This window comes from Harpia harpyja, chromosome 12 (assembly GCF_026419915.1).
Source record: "Harpia harpyja isolate bHarHar1 chromosome 12, bHarHar1 primary haplotype, whole genome shotgun sequence".
In the NCBI taxonomy this organism is placed as follows: domain Eukaryota; kingdom Metazoa; phylum Chordata; class Aves; order Accipitriformes; family Accipitridae; genus Harpia; species Harpia harpyja.
Window position 1 is genome coordinate 40,208,875 of NC_068951.1, and position 18,394 is coordinate 40,227,268.

At 39.3% G+C, this 18,394-nt stretch overlaps 1 protein-coding gene across 5 annotated transcripts in view; it reads right to left on the minus strand.

The window, feature by feature from the left end:
• Positions 1-18,394, minus strand: part of LOC128149374 (multiple epidermal growth factor-like domains protein 6) — a 202,392-nt gene that overhangs the window by 80,814 nt on the left and 103,184 nt on the right. For all 5 annotated transcript variants that reach the window (XR_008237622.1, XM_052804504.1, XM_052804505.1 and 2 more), the window contains one exon: positions 7,432-7,554. Coding sequence is in view for 4 of the 5 variants with exons in the window: in XM_052804504.1 (XP_052660464.1) it covers positions 7,432-7,554 (123 nt within the window). In the remaining variant the exon portion in view is untranslated. The remainder of the gene's footprint in view (positions 1-7,431; positions 7,555-18,394) is intronic.

Sequence of the window (18,394 nt, forward strand, 5' to 3'; positions counted from 1 at the left end):
TACTGTCATTCTCCCTGCACTTTACACAACCACTCCTTTCCAAAGATAATAGCAAGTTACGGTTCCCACTTAGTATTTCCTTCCAGCTGGTAGAGCCTGTGTGAGGCTTTTCAGATCCCGGAGGAAGACACAGGAGCTGGAAGCCTTGGGGAAGCAGCCCATGTGCCGAGTCTATAATCAGCTGTGACGCACGGTGAGCTTTCAAGCGCCATATGGACTAGACCAGCAGATGCCATAGAGATGGGACTCTTCGTTTGTCGTTACCTGGGAGGTCTGTGACATCTAGAAACAATTTTTCCCTTTCAGGCCGTGTCAGATCAGTGATCAATAATTCATCTGATAACTGAAATGCAGAACGGAGTGCCAGTTTTCTGTGGTTTATGAATAACGCTGTGCTTTTTAAAAAACATGCTGCTTTGGAACACAGCAGAAGATGCGCTGAAGGAAACGCGTGACACGCCGATAAGCTGCACTACAGCCAACCTGTGTAAACCGTACGTAACCTGAAAATTAAACTGCCAGTTGTATGGTTTGTTTATGCAAAAGGCTGTTATTAAAATGCTGCAGATGAATTAAGCATTCCAAGAGAAAATTCTAGACACGAAAAAAAGCCTCCATGGAAAAAAAGAGATTTTTTCCTCCATGGAAAAAAGGGATTTACCAAGATTATCTTGAAATAACCACTGAATTCTTGAAATATGAGTCGGCCCCATTCTGCCCTGAGAGCCAAGGCTGCAAATGCAGGTAGGACTCCTTCAGCTGTTGCTTTGGAACCTTGGATTGGGATATTGCTCTTGACACCAGCCGTTTCTACCCAACTGGTCTGCATAAAACTTCTGCTTAAAAAGTGACTGAAAACTGACTGTGCCTGTCCTCAGCTCCAATCAATAAAAACATGCATCCGGGATAAACGAGCTCACTCTTCAATGGCAATATTCACTTTGGAGGAAGCTGTCATAACTGTTAGTTCATCTACCCTGAGGGATATCAGATGTGAGAAATTATGTAGTTTAGCTCACAGCCATCTTTGTTCAGTGTGTAAGAGAGGAGCGGGGAGACTTTAGCAATAGTCAAGCATGAATCTGGAAAAACCTAAAGAAGTGCAATTAAAATTCAAAAATATATCAATTATCAGAGCATCAGATGCTCTTCTCGGCTAAGACTGCCACATAAGTGCTCAAAAAAACAGGTTGGAAGTGTCTGTTCTGGTCCGAGTAATGTGTCTACCTTTCCCTGATTGAAGAGAAACAGGTCAGACAAAATGACTGTGATTTTGCCGAGTTTAGTATATGATACATTTTAATAAGATTGAAAGGGTTCATGTGTCCCCAGCGTGTAATTGAGTGGATTAGGCTTGGGAGGGCGCACAAAATGAGAGGGGACTGACCAAACCAACCCGTGGCATTTGCTACGTGCTGACAGCCCCTGCGAGCCTGAAATGAGCCCGCCGAAATTCAGCTCAGGTTCCTGCCTGCCTTGGGCTTGCCATTAATCAGGATTCAGGTAATTCATTTAAAAAGTCCAATAACCTACAGTTAACGTTACCTTTACTATGAATCTGTTGTAATTTTTACTACTTGTTTTGAGTGCATTTTTTGCTGTAGTACCACCACAAAGAGACAAATGCAGAAAGATGACACTATTTGCCTAGGAGAGTGCAACAGCTTCTTGCAGCTATTGATCCCAGCTGGCTCCGAATGCAGCCCAGGAGTGCATGAGAAAGGTCAGACAAATGACCTCCAGCCTTCATTTCTTCTCAAAAGCCAGAGACAAATGCTTAAAAATGAGAATCAGGAATTTCCAAAAGAATTACTCAGGACTAGAAATAAAATTACATTCCCAATAAAGTTTGCAAATGTAGCTAGGAATGTCTTCAGTAGTTTCTGCCCGGATTTCCTCTGCACCCATGCACAAACACCATGCAGTTCTCCTGCCTAAATCAAATAGCCTCCAAAAAACCACAGAAGTCTGCCTGCATAATGCTAAATAGTGTTTAAAATGCACAATTAATCCTTAATCTTAGTTAATATATTTCCCTTCATAAGAGAAGTAAGGGAACTGTTGTTTTTTCTCAGCTGGGATCTGAAATCAAAAGCAGTAATTATGCTTTTTATTTGTGACTAAAGATACTGACTTGACAAGTAGGAGTAACCATAAATAAACAATATTCAAATGTAAAACCAGCTATTGCTTCCTGTTGAATTCCCTTCAAATGATCAGACATCTACCAGTATTCTGGATGTCCAAACTAATGGAGAAGAAAATGTTTATTCTTCGGCCTCTGACAGAGTGCTTCACTGCTTTTTTGTATTTTGAAACTGAAATACTTGGAGTTTTCTGACTTAGCTGTAAGAACCCATGTTGGAGTCCCAGGGTACCCAAGAGCACCTAACAACGGGGTTGGAAATACCAGAAATTAGGTTTTGTCCTCTTTTCTCTCACCATTCTTTTTATCTTGCGTATTCTTTTTCTCTTCCCTTTTGAATTGCTGTAAAAACCCAATACATTAAAATATCTAGTTATCAAGACTGTTCACCCAGGGTTTGTTAAGGTCACAAGATGGAGTTGCCCGTTCCCCTAATTCTCCGAGGTGGACATTAAGTGGGCACGGTAATTCAGTTACAAATAATTGGATAATTGTGATACAATTCCTGCAACTGGTTTTATTTCTGTATCTCAAGACAGGTCTTGAAATAGAGAAAGCTGAAGAAGGCTGGGTGGCTTCACCTCATCTAGGAATGCCTTCACTCCATTGCTCTAAGATTTGGGTTCACGTGGAGTGGTACTTGTTGCGCCTGTAATCAGAACTGGGTTGTTTTGTTGTTTTTTTTTTTTTTTTTGTAAAATAGAATTTATTTTCCTTATTATCCTTCTACTGAAGTGTTCCTGAAAATAACTAACTCTGTGTCACAGCATGCCATAGCGTTATGAGTCAAATGCAACTTTCTCAGATAAGACAACAGAAAAGCATCCTGAATCCCTCCAGTGGACTAATTTCACCTGTTCTATTAAAAAATAAATAAATTAATGAAAAAGCTCCTTGGCATTTCCCTAGAGGTGCACGGTATTACATCCTTCAGGTTTTTTTCACAGGACATGGCAGAAGCCTGGTGCATTGATTTGTTGGGCAAGGAAAACAGTCCAAGTGCAGAATTAGCATGTTTGTTCTCTTTGACAAAAAAAACAGAGTTTGACAAGAATAAGTTACACCTCAAACCTTACAGACTAAATACATGCTGAGGTCATTTTAATAAACACTTTCTTACTCTTCGACAAATCCCTCGGTATTCCTTTTAGCCCAGCTATTAACTCTTCGTGGCAACGGTGTTTGGAGAGTTCCCATCCGACCCTGGGATCAGGCTAAATCAGTGACACTGGCTACTATTACATTACTGGGGTAAACATCGGTGGCCTTGCAAAGTCACACACCGGCTCTGGACGCAGCTGCTCTGAAAGTCCCTCTGGCAAAGGTCAGGAAACCTGCCAGGGCTTTGAGGTTTGACCAAAACCCCCGGGGATGGGGTTGCAGTGATTGCAATATTACTCTAATCAGTAAAATAAAAGCTTCTTTTCATCGACAGCTAATCATAGGACTTCATTGGTCTCTAACTTCCTTCAGTTGTCTTGACAGACGAGAGCACAATAATATAAATAAGAAATGACATTTTACCTAAGAAGGTTAACATAAGGTCACGACCTTTTTTTATTTGACTTCTGGAGCTTATTCATGTGTGAAAACATGCTTTTGTAGCTGTAGCCTCAGCATCCCTTACAGATCTGGACTTGTGCCAATAATTGAGTTATAAAACGGTATTTATGTTCAGAAAATACCATTTCTGCTTTTTGTGATGTTTGACTAGAATTGTTGAGCATTAGTATAAAATATTAAATGAGAATATCTATACGACTCACAGCGTATCTCACTGACATAAGAAGTCAGTGGTACCTCTGCTTAACAAATAAGGAGGCATTACACACACACACGCAGATTTCCTCTCCCTTCCTTAGACCAAGTTACAGCTTTCCGAACAAATCTACGCACGGACGCTGACCAGACTGCCCCTGAAACACTGAACACCGGTGCAGATGCATGGGGCACAGAATCAGGCCAACAGCCATACACTGGTAAATGTCAAATATTAAGTTGTTGTATTATTTGTGCGGTGATTTAAATCCAAATCCTTTCTCATCATTAATATCCATCAGACACACGAAGAGCGAGAGGTAAGCATGAGCCTTCTGTCAAAATCTGTAATGCCTGTGTGACTATCTGCCAGAAAATATTTCTCTGTCAGATAAGAAAACTGAAGTTCTGTCCATGAATACCGGAGGGTAAAATCTGCAGTACAACATGTAGATAATTAGTTTTGAAAGGCTAATCAGTTCACCTCCCTGGCTGGCATTTCTATGTAGATGCACATGCCTTCACCTTACTACAACTTGCCTCTTGATGTAAGTATGCCTCCACTGATTTGAAGTACGACTTTACATACCACATAACTCTGAATGATACATCCTGCCATAAGAGTCCCCAATTAGTTAGAAAAGATCCTTACAGGCCTCGGAAGGAGTACGGACCCCACAGCGTGGGCTGTCCCAGGCTGTGCTGCTCGATCCCCTTCCCCATGTGGCTCTAACCAGCCGCAGAACCACCCGAGAAAGGGAAGGTTTAGTCAATGCTGATAGCAATAACTTATTTCAAGATTATCTCGCCTATTCTATGTTGTCGTCTTGTTCATATTCATGGAGCCTTGTGTCTTGCACACACCTTTGACGTCCTAGAAGATAGAGATGCTGAGCACCCTCAGTTCATTCTAGCTGTGGAATTAGGCATTTAGGTCTCCTAAAATTGCTTACAAAACCCCCAGCTATTATTGATCAAATCAGCAGTACACTTCCTTATGTTGTTGGATTAGTGAACTTTTATCCACTTTCTCTTCTTCAGCATTAAACAACTACAAACAGCTGAAAACATTAAAAAAAAAACAAACCACCCAGTTATTTCCTGACAACATCTTAACTTTTTGTCAGAAGGATGCTCTATTTTGTTTCTGAAAAAAAAAGGATCAATCTTTGCACTAATAATGACTTATGAATAAAATCTGTACTACTTCCACGGTGCATGTCTAACGATACACCTTATTTGTACTTTGGCTTATAAAAAAACCTGTACACCAATTGACCATTTGAGTCACCAGTGAAATAAAACCAACCATGAGACGGATAATGGGAGCAGAACAATAGTACCCGTGTATTTAATGCTCGAGTTTAGACTAAGGGGTAACATAAAGCACAATGATGCTATAAAAGAAAAAATGTAACTACCCAGAACAACTATAAGCCTTATTCCTCCAAAAATGCTGGCTAACCTGAATGAGAAGCTGTTTTACTCTCACCCGCAACATGACCCCTTTGAGCAATGCGGAGGCATCAATAAAACACCAATTCAGTGTCATCTCCTGAAAGACCAGCACCTTCCAGCAGCACACACAGTTTTGTTTGGAAGCTGATTTTTCCCTTATGTAGTAATCAGCCACTAAGTTACTTATATTTTAAAGTCTGATGGCTAGAAGTTGGCTGAAGCTGGCCTTCTTGCAAGTCAGTACAGCCATATGCTTGTTGTTATTATCATCTCCAAAAAGTTCAGGTGTAATTAGTGTCACCGCTACATTCGCTTTGTTCTATGACTTGAACATTTTCAGTTTATTGAACATTTCCATTTTTGTCTCAAGATTTCAAAAAGCAGCTTCAAAACGGCTAATAATATATTCTTCTGTAATTCCTGGTTAGTATATAGTACAAGAATCAAACATCTTAAGCTCTGTTTGAGTTTTTAAAGAATGTCAAAACACTAGAATTTAAAGTATATTTTAAGAATAGAAGAATTGTGCAGAAGAAACACTAATTTAACTAACTCATTAACACAAAACTATTTTAAAGGAAATGGGACTCTTGCATACTAAGCAATTTAGGATTACAATGAGTAGGACCTGCTTTCAAAAACTTAGTTTTTGGACAAATTTTGTGCAGCTCTGAAAGCTGTAAGTAGTCATCAACATACAGACCTATACACTCATCCATGGGAATATTACAAGCCAGTCCCCAAAAGAGGTAAGAGAAGGCTGAGGTGAAGTAGCAGGAATCTCTGAATCATGCATAGTATTTCTGGCTTGAGCTCTCAAAAGGCCAAAATGAAAGCATGGAGGACCATAATGAAGAACTTCAATCAAAATAAAATAACCATCTACAGATTATTTACACTGTCAAGTTGGATATCAAATGATAGGTTGGTGTGGAAAATAATTCTACCATCTTCTAGTGAAAAAAGGAGTGCAGCCAAATAAATTATAAAGTTAGGATGAAGCATATGACCACAGCCAAGAAATACATTGCTTTGTACAAACCTTAAGAAAGGAGTTGAAGGACAATGGTAAAATGAAATCCTGGAAGAAGGGAATTTGTGAGATGCTATGCAGCAGGAAAAGCCATGGAAAATGGTTTCTTGTGAAAAGATGATAATACAGTTCATTAAAACCTACCTAGTGCCTTTCATCTTGAGACAATCAAAAACCGTCAACGATATACTTACTGCTGCAATGAAATGCAATCGAGGGTGCAATCCAGGCACACAGCCAGTGCACACAAGATCATATGGCAGCAAACATTCATTACCTGTGTTAGAGGAGAGTTCAAGAAGGAACTGCTCGGGTCTGCAATACAGTACACCTTGGCTACTTTACACCTGATCTCTTCTACCTTTTGCAGCATGTGATGCTGTAAAAAATGTGGTGACTATAGGTCAACAGATCAGACGGGCTTGCTTACACCCACTCTGTGTTTACCAGTGCATCTTTAAGTCTAACCATAATTCATTATGCCTTCTAACATAAGCTTATGTCGTGTTTTGCTTCTACAGAAAGTCAAGCTTTTGCATAAGAACAAATTTTACCCCATAAGGCACTGACTAGACTTATATTTCCCTTAGGAAGAAGACAAATGGGTTTACGTAGCATGTGGTTTTAAATCCTTTTCCATTCAGTTAATCTGTAGCTGTGGAATTGTGATTGAAATGCAAAAATGTATGTGTATTTTCTGATAAGGACCACTTTGTTTTAGAGACAGATGAAATGCTATCAAACATACATTTTCTTCAAGTTTTTAACTTGATGGTGGAAATTCCATAATCAGAACATGGCACAGCCAATCCAGGTTAAGTGATAACATTTTTTCAAAAAAAGAAAACAAAACCCCAACCCTTTGAAGTGTTCTTACAGTTACATCTTCATAATCCAGATATGAGAAGATCTGCACTCTTGACAACTCTGAGTATACGCTCTTCAGTTGGCTCCAGATAAAAGCTAACATCTCCTTTTCCTTTCCAATGTCTTCCCTGATTTCTTAATAGCAGCGAGACACAGTACAACACATTACCTCCACATGATTTTCCATCTTCCTCCAGTTTCTGGCCAGCTGGACATTTGCAGTGGTAGCTGCCGATGGTATTACAGCACTGGTCATGACAGCCACCGTTCTCAGTGGCGCACTCATTCACGTCTGTCGGAAGAAAGCATACAGCAGTCAGTAAAGAATGGGTACTGGCCACGTTACCTGGTTATTTGAGAACAATCGCGTATGATCCTGATGTGACAAAATGAGAAAGTTATGGAGAAGCACAGCTAAGGACCCTGAAGGCAACCACAGGAGCAGTGACTCCCAGCTACGGTGCTGTGCCCCCCAACTCAACCAAGAGCGGCAACGGTGGGATTTTTACCCCCATTTCCGCGCAAGGTAAGCTGCAGAGTCCACGCAGCTCCAGTTGCAGGCTCTACCCAATTCGCCAACTTCCCACTTGTGTGCAACAAGATCAGGAACAATCTTTATACTGCCATTTCCACCAGGCTCACTTGTGTATTAGGTTGCTTCTAGCGGTCATGGCAGAGATGAGAAACCTCTGAAAGATGGTAGTTTTTTAAATCAATTAAGGTCCTTCTTTCCTTCAGACATGTGTGCACTAGTATCTACACACCTTACTTATTCACCCGATCAAGTTAGTGCTTGCCTGCATGCAAAAATAGAACTTTACACATTATAAATGAAGAACATTAAACAACCACATAAATAAATACGTAAATAGGCTATCCGTGGCAGAGAAAAATCAATAGGGAAGACATTTGCTTTTTAACCCACGTATTATATACCCTACATAAGAATTTCTGAAGAAATGTAATAGAAATCATCAGGCCAGTAATACTGCTCTGTTGAACAGGATCAGAGACAACAGATGGTATGGAAGTATTTCCAAACTAGAAAATTTATCAAATGGGATAGTAAATGTAACAAACCAGCAGGTATTTGCTGCACTGATTTCGTGTATTCTGGAACACATACTTGTGCGATGCTTTCTTGCTTGCTTTGCTCTCTCTGAAGTGTTAATGTCATACACACACATAATTCATCAGTGCAGGGGTAAGCAGGGACAGCAAACCTACATAAGAATAAGGGGCTGTGGGTGTCTTTTTTTCCATTTTTTGACAAACGTCTTGAACTGGCTTGGTGGCAGAGCAGACCTCCTCAGCATGTTGGTAAGGGGAAAGCCAGGGCTAAGGGGACACGGCACCTTCTCAAAGCCTGGGATGAGGACGCAGGTGACAGATCTCACATCCACAAGGCCTTTGGCACTGGTAGAGATCATATATTACATTCAGGCTAGACAGTGAGAAAAGCAGGAGGAGGAGGAAGATTAAGCAACAGAAGATAAGCATCATGATGACTGTAAAAATCACAGGCAGTTACTTCATATTAGCAGCACTCTGCATCTCCAGTGGGGAAATGCAGTCTTTTAAAAAACTTCTAGTTAGACTCCGGTCAAAAGAAATACAAGGTGCTGTAAAAACAAATCAAAAAAAGAAAGAATTTCACATTCAGGCAGGAGAGATGAGAGCCTTTCAATTGCAATCCTTAGCTGTTAAAGTCTAAGATTTACCAAGGTTTGTTAGTTCTTCGATGAGCTTGAGCTTAACTTTACTAGCTCATTTCTGATCCTGGCTAAAAAACAGAGGTTAGAAGAAGTTTTGGGGGAGGTTTCAGACTATTAAAAAACTAAAAGAAAAGCATATCATGAACCACCAATACTTACTAAAATGCAGCTGAAGAGGCACAAACTCACTAAACCCATCTCACTTCTCTATGGCTCTAAATTCAAGTGTAATGACTGACACAATAAAACTTTCTTTGTCCTTCGTAATACTGAAAAACCCTGGCAAGCTATATATAAAAAAAACAAAACCAAAACCAAAACAACATTCAGTTATCTCTGAGCTACATAACAAAACAAATCCTAACTCATGTGAAGTCAGCAAGGCTCTCCTCAATTTCATGGGAACACAATTTAGACAGAAACTTTTCAGAAGAAAAACACTCCCCTCTGCCCAAAAATGCAAAAACAAATCATACCAAAATAAGACATTCGTCTGTTCACTTCTCTTCAGCAAGAGACGGAGAGAACATATGACAAGCGACAGATTTTAGACATATTCCTCAAAGCACTGGAAGAAGGCACGCTAGCGCTGAGCATCGTGCAGAAGATCGACAAAACAGGCATGTTTCAAATGATTTACTCCCTCTAACTAGCAGACATCTTGATGTGCCTTGTGGTAATAAACAGTAATGAGCCACATAATAATCCTGCTCCACAGCTTCGACTTCTATTTATACTAACAGTATTGAAAACTAATAAAATCTCTTGCTCTTTTTTATTTTTTTAAACAAAACAATGGGAAGAACTACTTTATTCTTCTACACGGTGTTTAGCACCTACAATGCTACGTGACCTCCTAGCATAAAATATTGACTAAGTGATGTGGTCTACAATACACAGCCCAATTTATTAACACCAGTGTCTGTATTTTGAACCAAAATATTGGAAGAAAGCCTTTCTAGCTGAGAAGCTAATCGTTATCTCTTGATTTCACTAGGGTATAATACATTCAGAAGTATATAGTGCTACTGTATACTAATGTATAGAATGTTTTTCCTTTTGATTGCAGTGTGTTTCTATTAGCAATCAGAAATCTTTTTCTTTCTTGTTCAGCATAAAATGCTGTAGTCCACCTATGAGTTTTGCCCCCCAAAAAGCATTGGTGCTATATGACTGATAACCTCATCTTCTTCTTCCAGCCCTCTGTCTTCCTAATGCTCTGTCCAGGATTTCCTTGTCTCTTCCTTAAAACTTGCTTTCATCCTTCGATGAAATGTTTTTATCCATTTCTTTGCTGCTTCTTACACCAGAAATCCGCTGCTTTTTCTATCATATGCAGAAAACCTGACATTTCATCCACATGTCTCTTTAAAACAAATACCTCATTTAAAGCTAATCATCATAATTCAGAAATTAAATTATAGTTTATTTTAAGACACCAGAATAAGCTTTTGGATACAGCTTTATCCCTACTACAAAGCACTCCCATTTGAAGGAATACACTCACTAGGTATAAATCGTACTAGTTTTAACCTTAGTGTTATGAACATTTGCTCTCTAAGCATCCGCATCCTTTGCTGTACTGTCTCGTGTACAAGACCTTCTCCATTGCCTGTACCCTGCCAAGTTGTTTTGTACAAATCTAATAAAGGTCAGATGTTGCCTTAGTCCAAGAAGCACAAAAATAAATGATCTGAATGGGAATTAATAAAGAATGCGTTTAACATTTGTAAAAAGATGGTTCATATAGCTCTTATAAGCTGCAATCAGATGTTCTATATTCCTAAAACACAGAGTAGTCAGAATTTTAAAATCCGATTACAGCTTTGCCACTGTAAAAAAAGAAAAGAAAAAAATACCAACAAAAACAATTCTGTCAAATGATAAATTTCTGTCTGCTTTCCATATTCAATGTCACTCAAGGTTGCAAATATATTTGCCTTTTGAATAGCAAGAAAAATGACAGAAAATTTCTGATATGTAACAAGTCTGCCAGGTTAGGTCTGACAAAAGTTCAATGTTATCAAGACTATCAATCCATCTGTAATGACATGCTGTAGGCGCTTCAAAAAAATAAATGTGATGTTTGCTACTGCAATGCTTCACATTTATTTATAGAGCCAATGTTGCACCACAAAAACATTATCCATGGGACATACTCTATGTGAGCTTTCAATCCTGCCATGTGAAGTCTTAAGGAAGAAAAATTGAAACCACCCTTCATCTAGATTAACTTGATATCAACTTTATATATGATCTGACTACGATACACGTGGAAAAAAGATCCACAGCATATTTTAAATCCACTAGTGTTCCAAAATGTGGATTGTAGACATATGCCTATGTCCCTCGCTCCCCGCACGCATTATAATGGAACGGCACTACATAAAAAGGTATTCTTTTGTCTAAAAATCTCGTCAAATATTTGATATGTAGGGGAGCATGCCTTTTGTTCATGAAATGGACCATCTTTGCCCAATTAAATATGCCTAGGAGCTATATGCTAAATGGAGGAGGACTGATTCCAATCCCTTTACTTCTCTATTCTTGTTTAATGCTACTCACTCCCTGTCTTAAAATATCACACAGCAGAACAAGTCAGAGACATCCTCGGCTCCAGGGAAAACAACCCTCCACCAAGTTTTTATGCGAGTCTAGGTGATTTCAGATTTCCTACAACTAAATGAAAACTTTAGATAAAAGCAGACACTGGACAAAGTGGTTTTCATAGATTTAAAATTGGAATTACCTAACAGAAGCACTATTACTAGCTCTCAAATGTAGCAAGCAGATGAAGAAAAAAAAAAATTAGTCTGAAAAGCAGAAATACATTAGGGCAGAAGTCTCCCCTGCACACCCTTACGCTGAGCTATTGGTGAGGGCTGCAGCTGTGCAGGTCCCCCATATGGACCTTAATTCAGCGTCTTTAAAACCCAGCAAGGGATTAAGCCTGCCCTCACTGCGCGACTGGACAGACTTGCTGAAGGAGAAAGCATCTGCACCAAGAGGAACAACCCTGCAAGGAAAGGCCGTTGTCCTGCAGCAGGAAAACAACGGAGTGAATCACCATTTAATTTTGGCAACAATTCGTACGTTTAGATCTATCGGACATACCAGCTAACCCATTGTGGACAGGTTAAAGTATTTTTAAGTATATTTTACCTGTACAAGTTCATGCAATATGCATTAATATAAAGATTCATTTTTAAGACAACAAAGAGAATCTCAAAACTGCAGCCCAGTATTTAAAACCTATTTTCCAAGGTTTCTATATTTATCAGCTGTATATGAGCAACAACTTTATTTAATGCAGCCACGTGCAAAGTTGCCATTTCAGTGACCAGCCTTTGGGGCTAACCTGTGCTCTGACCCATAAGCCGCTGACTTCAGTGCATGTCAGAGCTCGCTGGACTTGTAATAAATCACTGAAGTGGAATAAAATCTGTAAAATCATTCACATTGTTATTGCAATACCACACGAACAAAGCCCACCATCACGGAGAGGGGAGGTTATTTTGATTAGTTTAAAAGTGTTAGGCTAACACACCAAGCTTCAATTAGGGGTCAAAGTAACGAGAACATATTTATTTAGGAGGAAGACAGCATTTCACTAATAATACTTCTTCCCAGTTGGAATTTTCTCCTGAAGACTACGATGAAGATGGTCTGATTTCTCGAATCTAAATGTTAAATATCTTCATCTAAGAAAGAGGTTTAATTACTCTAACAGGCGCTGGCAGCTTATATTGACTTTAATAGCAATTTAGAGATGTAAATTCCTAACTCAGAAAACACAACTCAAATACTTTCAGGTACAAAACCCTCATAATGGTTAGAATCAAAGCCTACATATAGTTTATAATGTGCAACTTAAATGCGCCTATACGTGTACCTTAATATATCTGAGTGCCTGGTACATGAACAAAGGAGTATACATGCAACTGTATTACAATTTGCTTTTATAAGGAGGTGTTATAGGCAAGTGTCTACAAATCATAACGGACACCTGACAACTTCTCGTTTGTAGATCTACATAATTTAATTCAATTTTTAAAAAGTGTTAAAGATCCAGCAAATAGGTAGCTCCTTTACTTATGGTTTTAGACACTGTTTTTTAAAATTATGGCCCAGATGGTCTGCAACCAAAACCATATGTCTAAAAAATCCTGCAACCTGAGAAAGTTGATTTGAACTTTAAAGGCCACTCACTGCTATGACACAACGTAGTTCACCAGAATGCATACGCACATACATCACAGCAACGTTATATGTAAATATAATGTAATGAGCAAATACACTGGACAGGCTGTCGAGCACAACGCTCACACCCCAGAGACTGCATTTGTCTTTTTCTTCATTTTGCAAGAGCTTTGCAATAGTTGTCTTTGAACAGTAATTGTCTCTAAAACATAAATTACATCCATCACTTCCAGCACTAACCATAAATTATCTGCCTGAATAGAAAACAAAGCTGCTCATTCTGATAGTCAAGCGCAGTCCTACATGTGTATTGATTAAGCACTCTTAATGCTTTATTAGGTTTTCTTCCTCCACAAAGTCAATAACAGGATGAATATTTCTTCTTGTGCTGTTATGAAGTATCGTAAATCTGAGCTGTTATTAACAAGCGTCTGATTAGTGGAGCAAACTTATCTGAGAGTTTGGCACAGGCTCTTTGTGTGTGAACTCCCAGAAAACACGGATCATTGCAACTGTCTCCATTGGCAGCTGTAGTACTTGTGCTTTCACAAGTTATCACCTCCTCTTTTTAATTGTTTTTCTTTTTTTGTTTTTTAAAGAAATTACTGCTGCACTCATTTCTCTTTATCCCCATGTCACATTCATGTACACAGAGAACATCAGTCACCTAACAAATGCATGCACAGCCCGCCTTCCCGGGGATGTGGGTCTCTGCCATGGTTTGCTCTCTTTTGTTACTGGGGCACTAAAAAATTCCATTTCATAAAACTTAGATGCAAAACCAAAATCAAACAAAGCCCCTTGTTAAACATACTTTGCTAGTATTATTTTTTCCTTATTAAAATCATCATCTTAAGAAAAAAACCAAACAGATTCATCAATCATTTGCACTCATTCACATTAAGAATGACTCCTTTGAAGTCAGAATAAAATTCTGTAGAGGAAAAAAACAGGCTCAAAGTTTAAATAAGTGAAACAAGCAGCTCTTGAAACCCAAGATTCTGGCAAGCACTACCGTGTTGGACGAGCCCTGTAGTTTATCTTGTGCAACAGCAGAGAATGCTCAGTGCCCTGCTGCAGGTAGAGATGGCCTGTTGCACCCCAAGCTCTTCTCCTCCTGCTCTCTGCTAACTAAAGACTAGACTCAGTTATGAAAACTGGCATTTAAAGGTCCTTTTAATATCTCTATCACTGGTTATGGCAGTGCTCCGTAACCATATACACGACTGCTCTCTCCCCCCCCCCCCCCCCTTCTTTTCATTCCTATTGTCCTGAGCATCAATGACATTTTGGAACAATGACTTCCAAAACCAAACTGTTATGTGAAAAAATACCAGCTTTAATTTTTTTTTTTTTACCCCTGTTTAATATTCTCTGTCAAGCAGTAACAACTATTTCCTAAAAGGGAAATGCAGGACCTAAATCATGCACAAAGTTTTCCATCCTACACCAACTAGAATAACTAAAATGAGAGGCAGGAAAAAAAAAAAAAAAAAAGAAAAAAATCTATTGCAGTACAATGAAATCCTGTAATAGTACTCATTTTTAAAATACATTTTCCCAGACAAGGTATGAATAATGCAACTAAACATCCCAGAACGTCTGAATTAAGCAACAACAGACTAACGGATGCTAATTGGCAATGATTGGAGATGATTGTGGAGTACGGCTGGAACTATGATTACAAACAGAGCTTATGCATCCAGCGCAAACCTCAAGTACCGTTGCTGCAATTAAAGATATTTTATCAAATTAGACAAGTGTTTGCCTTTGCCTGCTATGATGGTTATGAGCAAAACATAAAAGAAAGCATCGTTTGCTATACTGCAACTTTCCTTACATCAGAGCTCTGCCGAGATGGATTTCTTTCTGCTTTGACTTTTTATGCCACAAAATGGAGGCTTCTTAGAAAGAATTCAGGACTCTTCAGTGACATCGTTAAAAGCCCTTGCTTTTGTCTAAAAGTGCTTTTGCCCTACAAATGCATTCTCTGTGCCGTATATCTAACTTCCAGTACCAACAAGTGCTGGTTATGCATACACAAACGAGAAAAGACTTTGAACTTCAAAAATTTGATTTCACAATACAAGCCCTTACATATTTTGCAGGCAGGTAAACATTCTTTAAAGATCATTTCCAAAGCAGCGATTATTAGCAAGACTTCAGGACTCATAGCAACTGGATTTCTTTTATGCTTTAAGTGCTAAATCCCAAGTATGAATTGCAAGCACAAGCCAAGCAGTTGACTCCAGCCGAGCCAAGTCCTGGTGTCTAAAGGGGACTTCACAAAGTGCACCTTGAACCCGAGACAGGCTTGCATCTTGCTGCCTTCTGCTTTCCTGGGTAAGAAAATCAGTAGAAGATATCAGCCACTTGGTCACAAACTAAGGCTGGCTCTTTCCCAGTATTTTCTACTATTCCCAACAAGATGTCCAACTTTCGTCTCTTGCTCCTGTATCTCAAGAAAAGTTACATGCAGAACTTCTGCCTTTCCTCCAGCTCCCTATGATCTCCTATAAACCAGGTCATCAGATTTGAATTGAAAAAGAATAGAGAAAAAACAGGTATGCTCGGTCATTTCTAAAAGCTTAGCATTTACAGTCCTTAAGATTAAGTTTTATAAATCTCCATAAGAACTAATTGTTTCCATATTTTAAAAAAAATCAAGGCTATGCAAAATTATGGAGGTTCTCAGGCCAAGATAGCTGGGGAGTGACAGCCAGTATGGTTACATAGAGATACCCATGGGTTAGCTAGTGGCAACGTCTTCAGGACCAAACACAAGCTCAGAGACTTACAGCACTGGCATCAAAAAAGAACAGGGAGGAAACAAAGGCGGCAGCTCGTGCATTCTGCTCAACCTGTATTTTTCAGAGATTTAAGATGTCACGTCCTATGAAGAGCACTGCAATAGTCCAACACATAAGTAACAAAGGCAGAGATAAAGAGAGAGCTGTATGTTGTTGATGCCTTTCAGACTCACCAGGATAAAAGGTGAACGAACAATTTCAAACAGAAATAAATATGCTTGCTCCAGGTAAAAGCTGTAATGATGGGTCAGATTCTACCAATTCAGCGGTGGCATACTTTGGTACCCATGTGCAATGTGGGATGTTTAAAAGCTCTGCTATACTATTACTTGAAAATCTATGTATAGCAGCAATTTGAGTTTGCGACAGCAGGAGTCTGAGCAGGGCGAGCTCCAGCCAGCAGGATGCAGGAACAGGGAACTGGGCGCTGCAAGAACGGCTTATTTGGAAATTAGCTTCCAAACATTCATGTAAAGGAAACTCAAATCACGGTTTTAGCTTCTAGTTGCAGAAAAGATGACAAAGAAAAGTACTATTACAAGTGTAGAATAAAGTAAGTGTTTATTCTAGCTTTGTCTCTTTCTCTGTCTTTGTACTCAGAAAAAGAACTGATCAATCTAAGCAAGTGTATGGCTCCTTTTTCCTAAGCCTGTAAAATAAATGTCTCAAATCCAGGAGTGTCCTCACTTCCACCTCAACACTGTGGAAAAGGGACACTCGAAGCACTCCACAGTAAATGTTGGTACTTCAATTGACATTGGGGCAGGCTCTCACCTGGTACAAAATACTACCTGATGTCATGCCAGCAGCGTGGCCGGAACCATAGGTGCAAAGCGATCGGTGCTGCCATGGGAGGAACCCCCCAGCAGAGAGCATGTCAAACCACACTGCCTGCCTACAGCCCCCGGTCCAGGACCAAAGCCACGAGTCCAGAAGTTGCTGCTTAATATACAAACAGGCTGATGACTACACTAGCATGGTCTGAGCAAGCTAACAAATTAAGCAGCTTAAATTTCAGGGCGCTCCTGTTGTAACAAGTCAGTTTCTTACGAACTATTCTTTTTCATAATATAATTAACCCCAGGACTAAGCATGTGAGCAAATTAGTTCATTTTTCACATGAATAATGAAAACCTTTTTTTCTTTTTTTTTTTTTTTTTTCCAAAACCATTACGAACTGAAATGAATGTGAAAGATTTCTCAGCAGAGAAAGGATGATGTGTGCCCAGCTTCTGGTTTAGAATTGGAATTCATTATTGAGATTTAAATGGAAGCTCCTATTTTCTTTTCTTATTTTTCTTAATAGTTGTCCTTGCCAGTCAATGTCAATCACGGGTAGAACAGACTCTACTCATCATCAGATATATCTTGGGATTAGATCAAACAGCAATGAATGGCACGCCTCCGCTACTGACTTAAATGGGTTAAATATTTCTTTCTTCCTTCCTATGTCCTCCTGACTATTCTCTCCCATCTTTTGTTTTCCATTTCTAGAAGATCTTCCTAACAGTTATGTGGGCAGAATTACTCACTGCCCTGACAAAAATCCTACGCTACCCATAGTTGTAAAGTCATCTCACTTTCTACTACAGAAAACAACTTTTCTGTAATCATTCCCTGCATGGCTGAAATACAACCATACAATCAGGTCACTCGTTTACAAGAGACATAAATGAGAACTCGTTATTTGGTTTACACAGACATATGCCATTACCACTTAACTGCACTCAGTCACTGTGTCTTCTAGTAACTGATCTTCTGTGTCAAGGGCAAAGGAACCCATGTAAGAAGGAAAAAAAAAAAAAAAAAAGATTAAATCTTCACCAGTTTAATTTGTAAAGAAACCCAAGGGAAGTCATTATTCCCAGAGACTTCATTGCCTAATTTGTCTTCTGAATTCTTCTAACTTATCTGACACCAATGGGTGCTTGTTAACTATTGCTTATTGTGACTGCAGGGCAGGTTTGCTAAGGAGCGCAGCGTGCAATAGCCTACACACACAAAGAGCAGCTTTGTTCGGTGCCACCTCGATGAAAGGAAGGAACTGGGTGCTTCTGAAAGGCAGCTATTTCATTTAGTGCTAAACTGGAGCAAAATATTTCAGAGAGGTCTAGATCCTTCTCACCAGAAATGGCAGTGAGGTAAGCATCCTTTAACTGGAAGGGAATTCCCACTAAGGAATTCAAGCAGGACACTTAAACTTGGATATGGAGTTATATCAAGCTTGAAAAATAGAGATGTACAAACCATTAAGTTGCATACAGTTTTCTACCAGTGACAAGCTTGAAGCAAAGGATGGAAGAAGTAAGATTTTCTTTTTCCAGTTAAATTAACAATGACTAGCAGAGAACAGCTGTGATTTCTCAGGGCCTTTCCTAGCAGAACAGCACAGAGGTCTCCTTTAAAA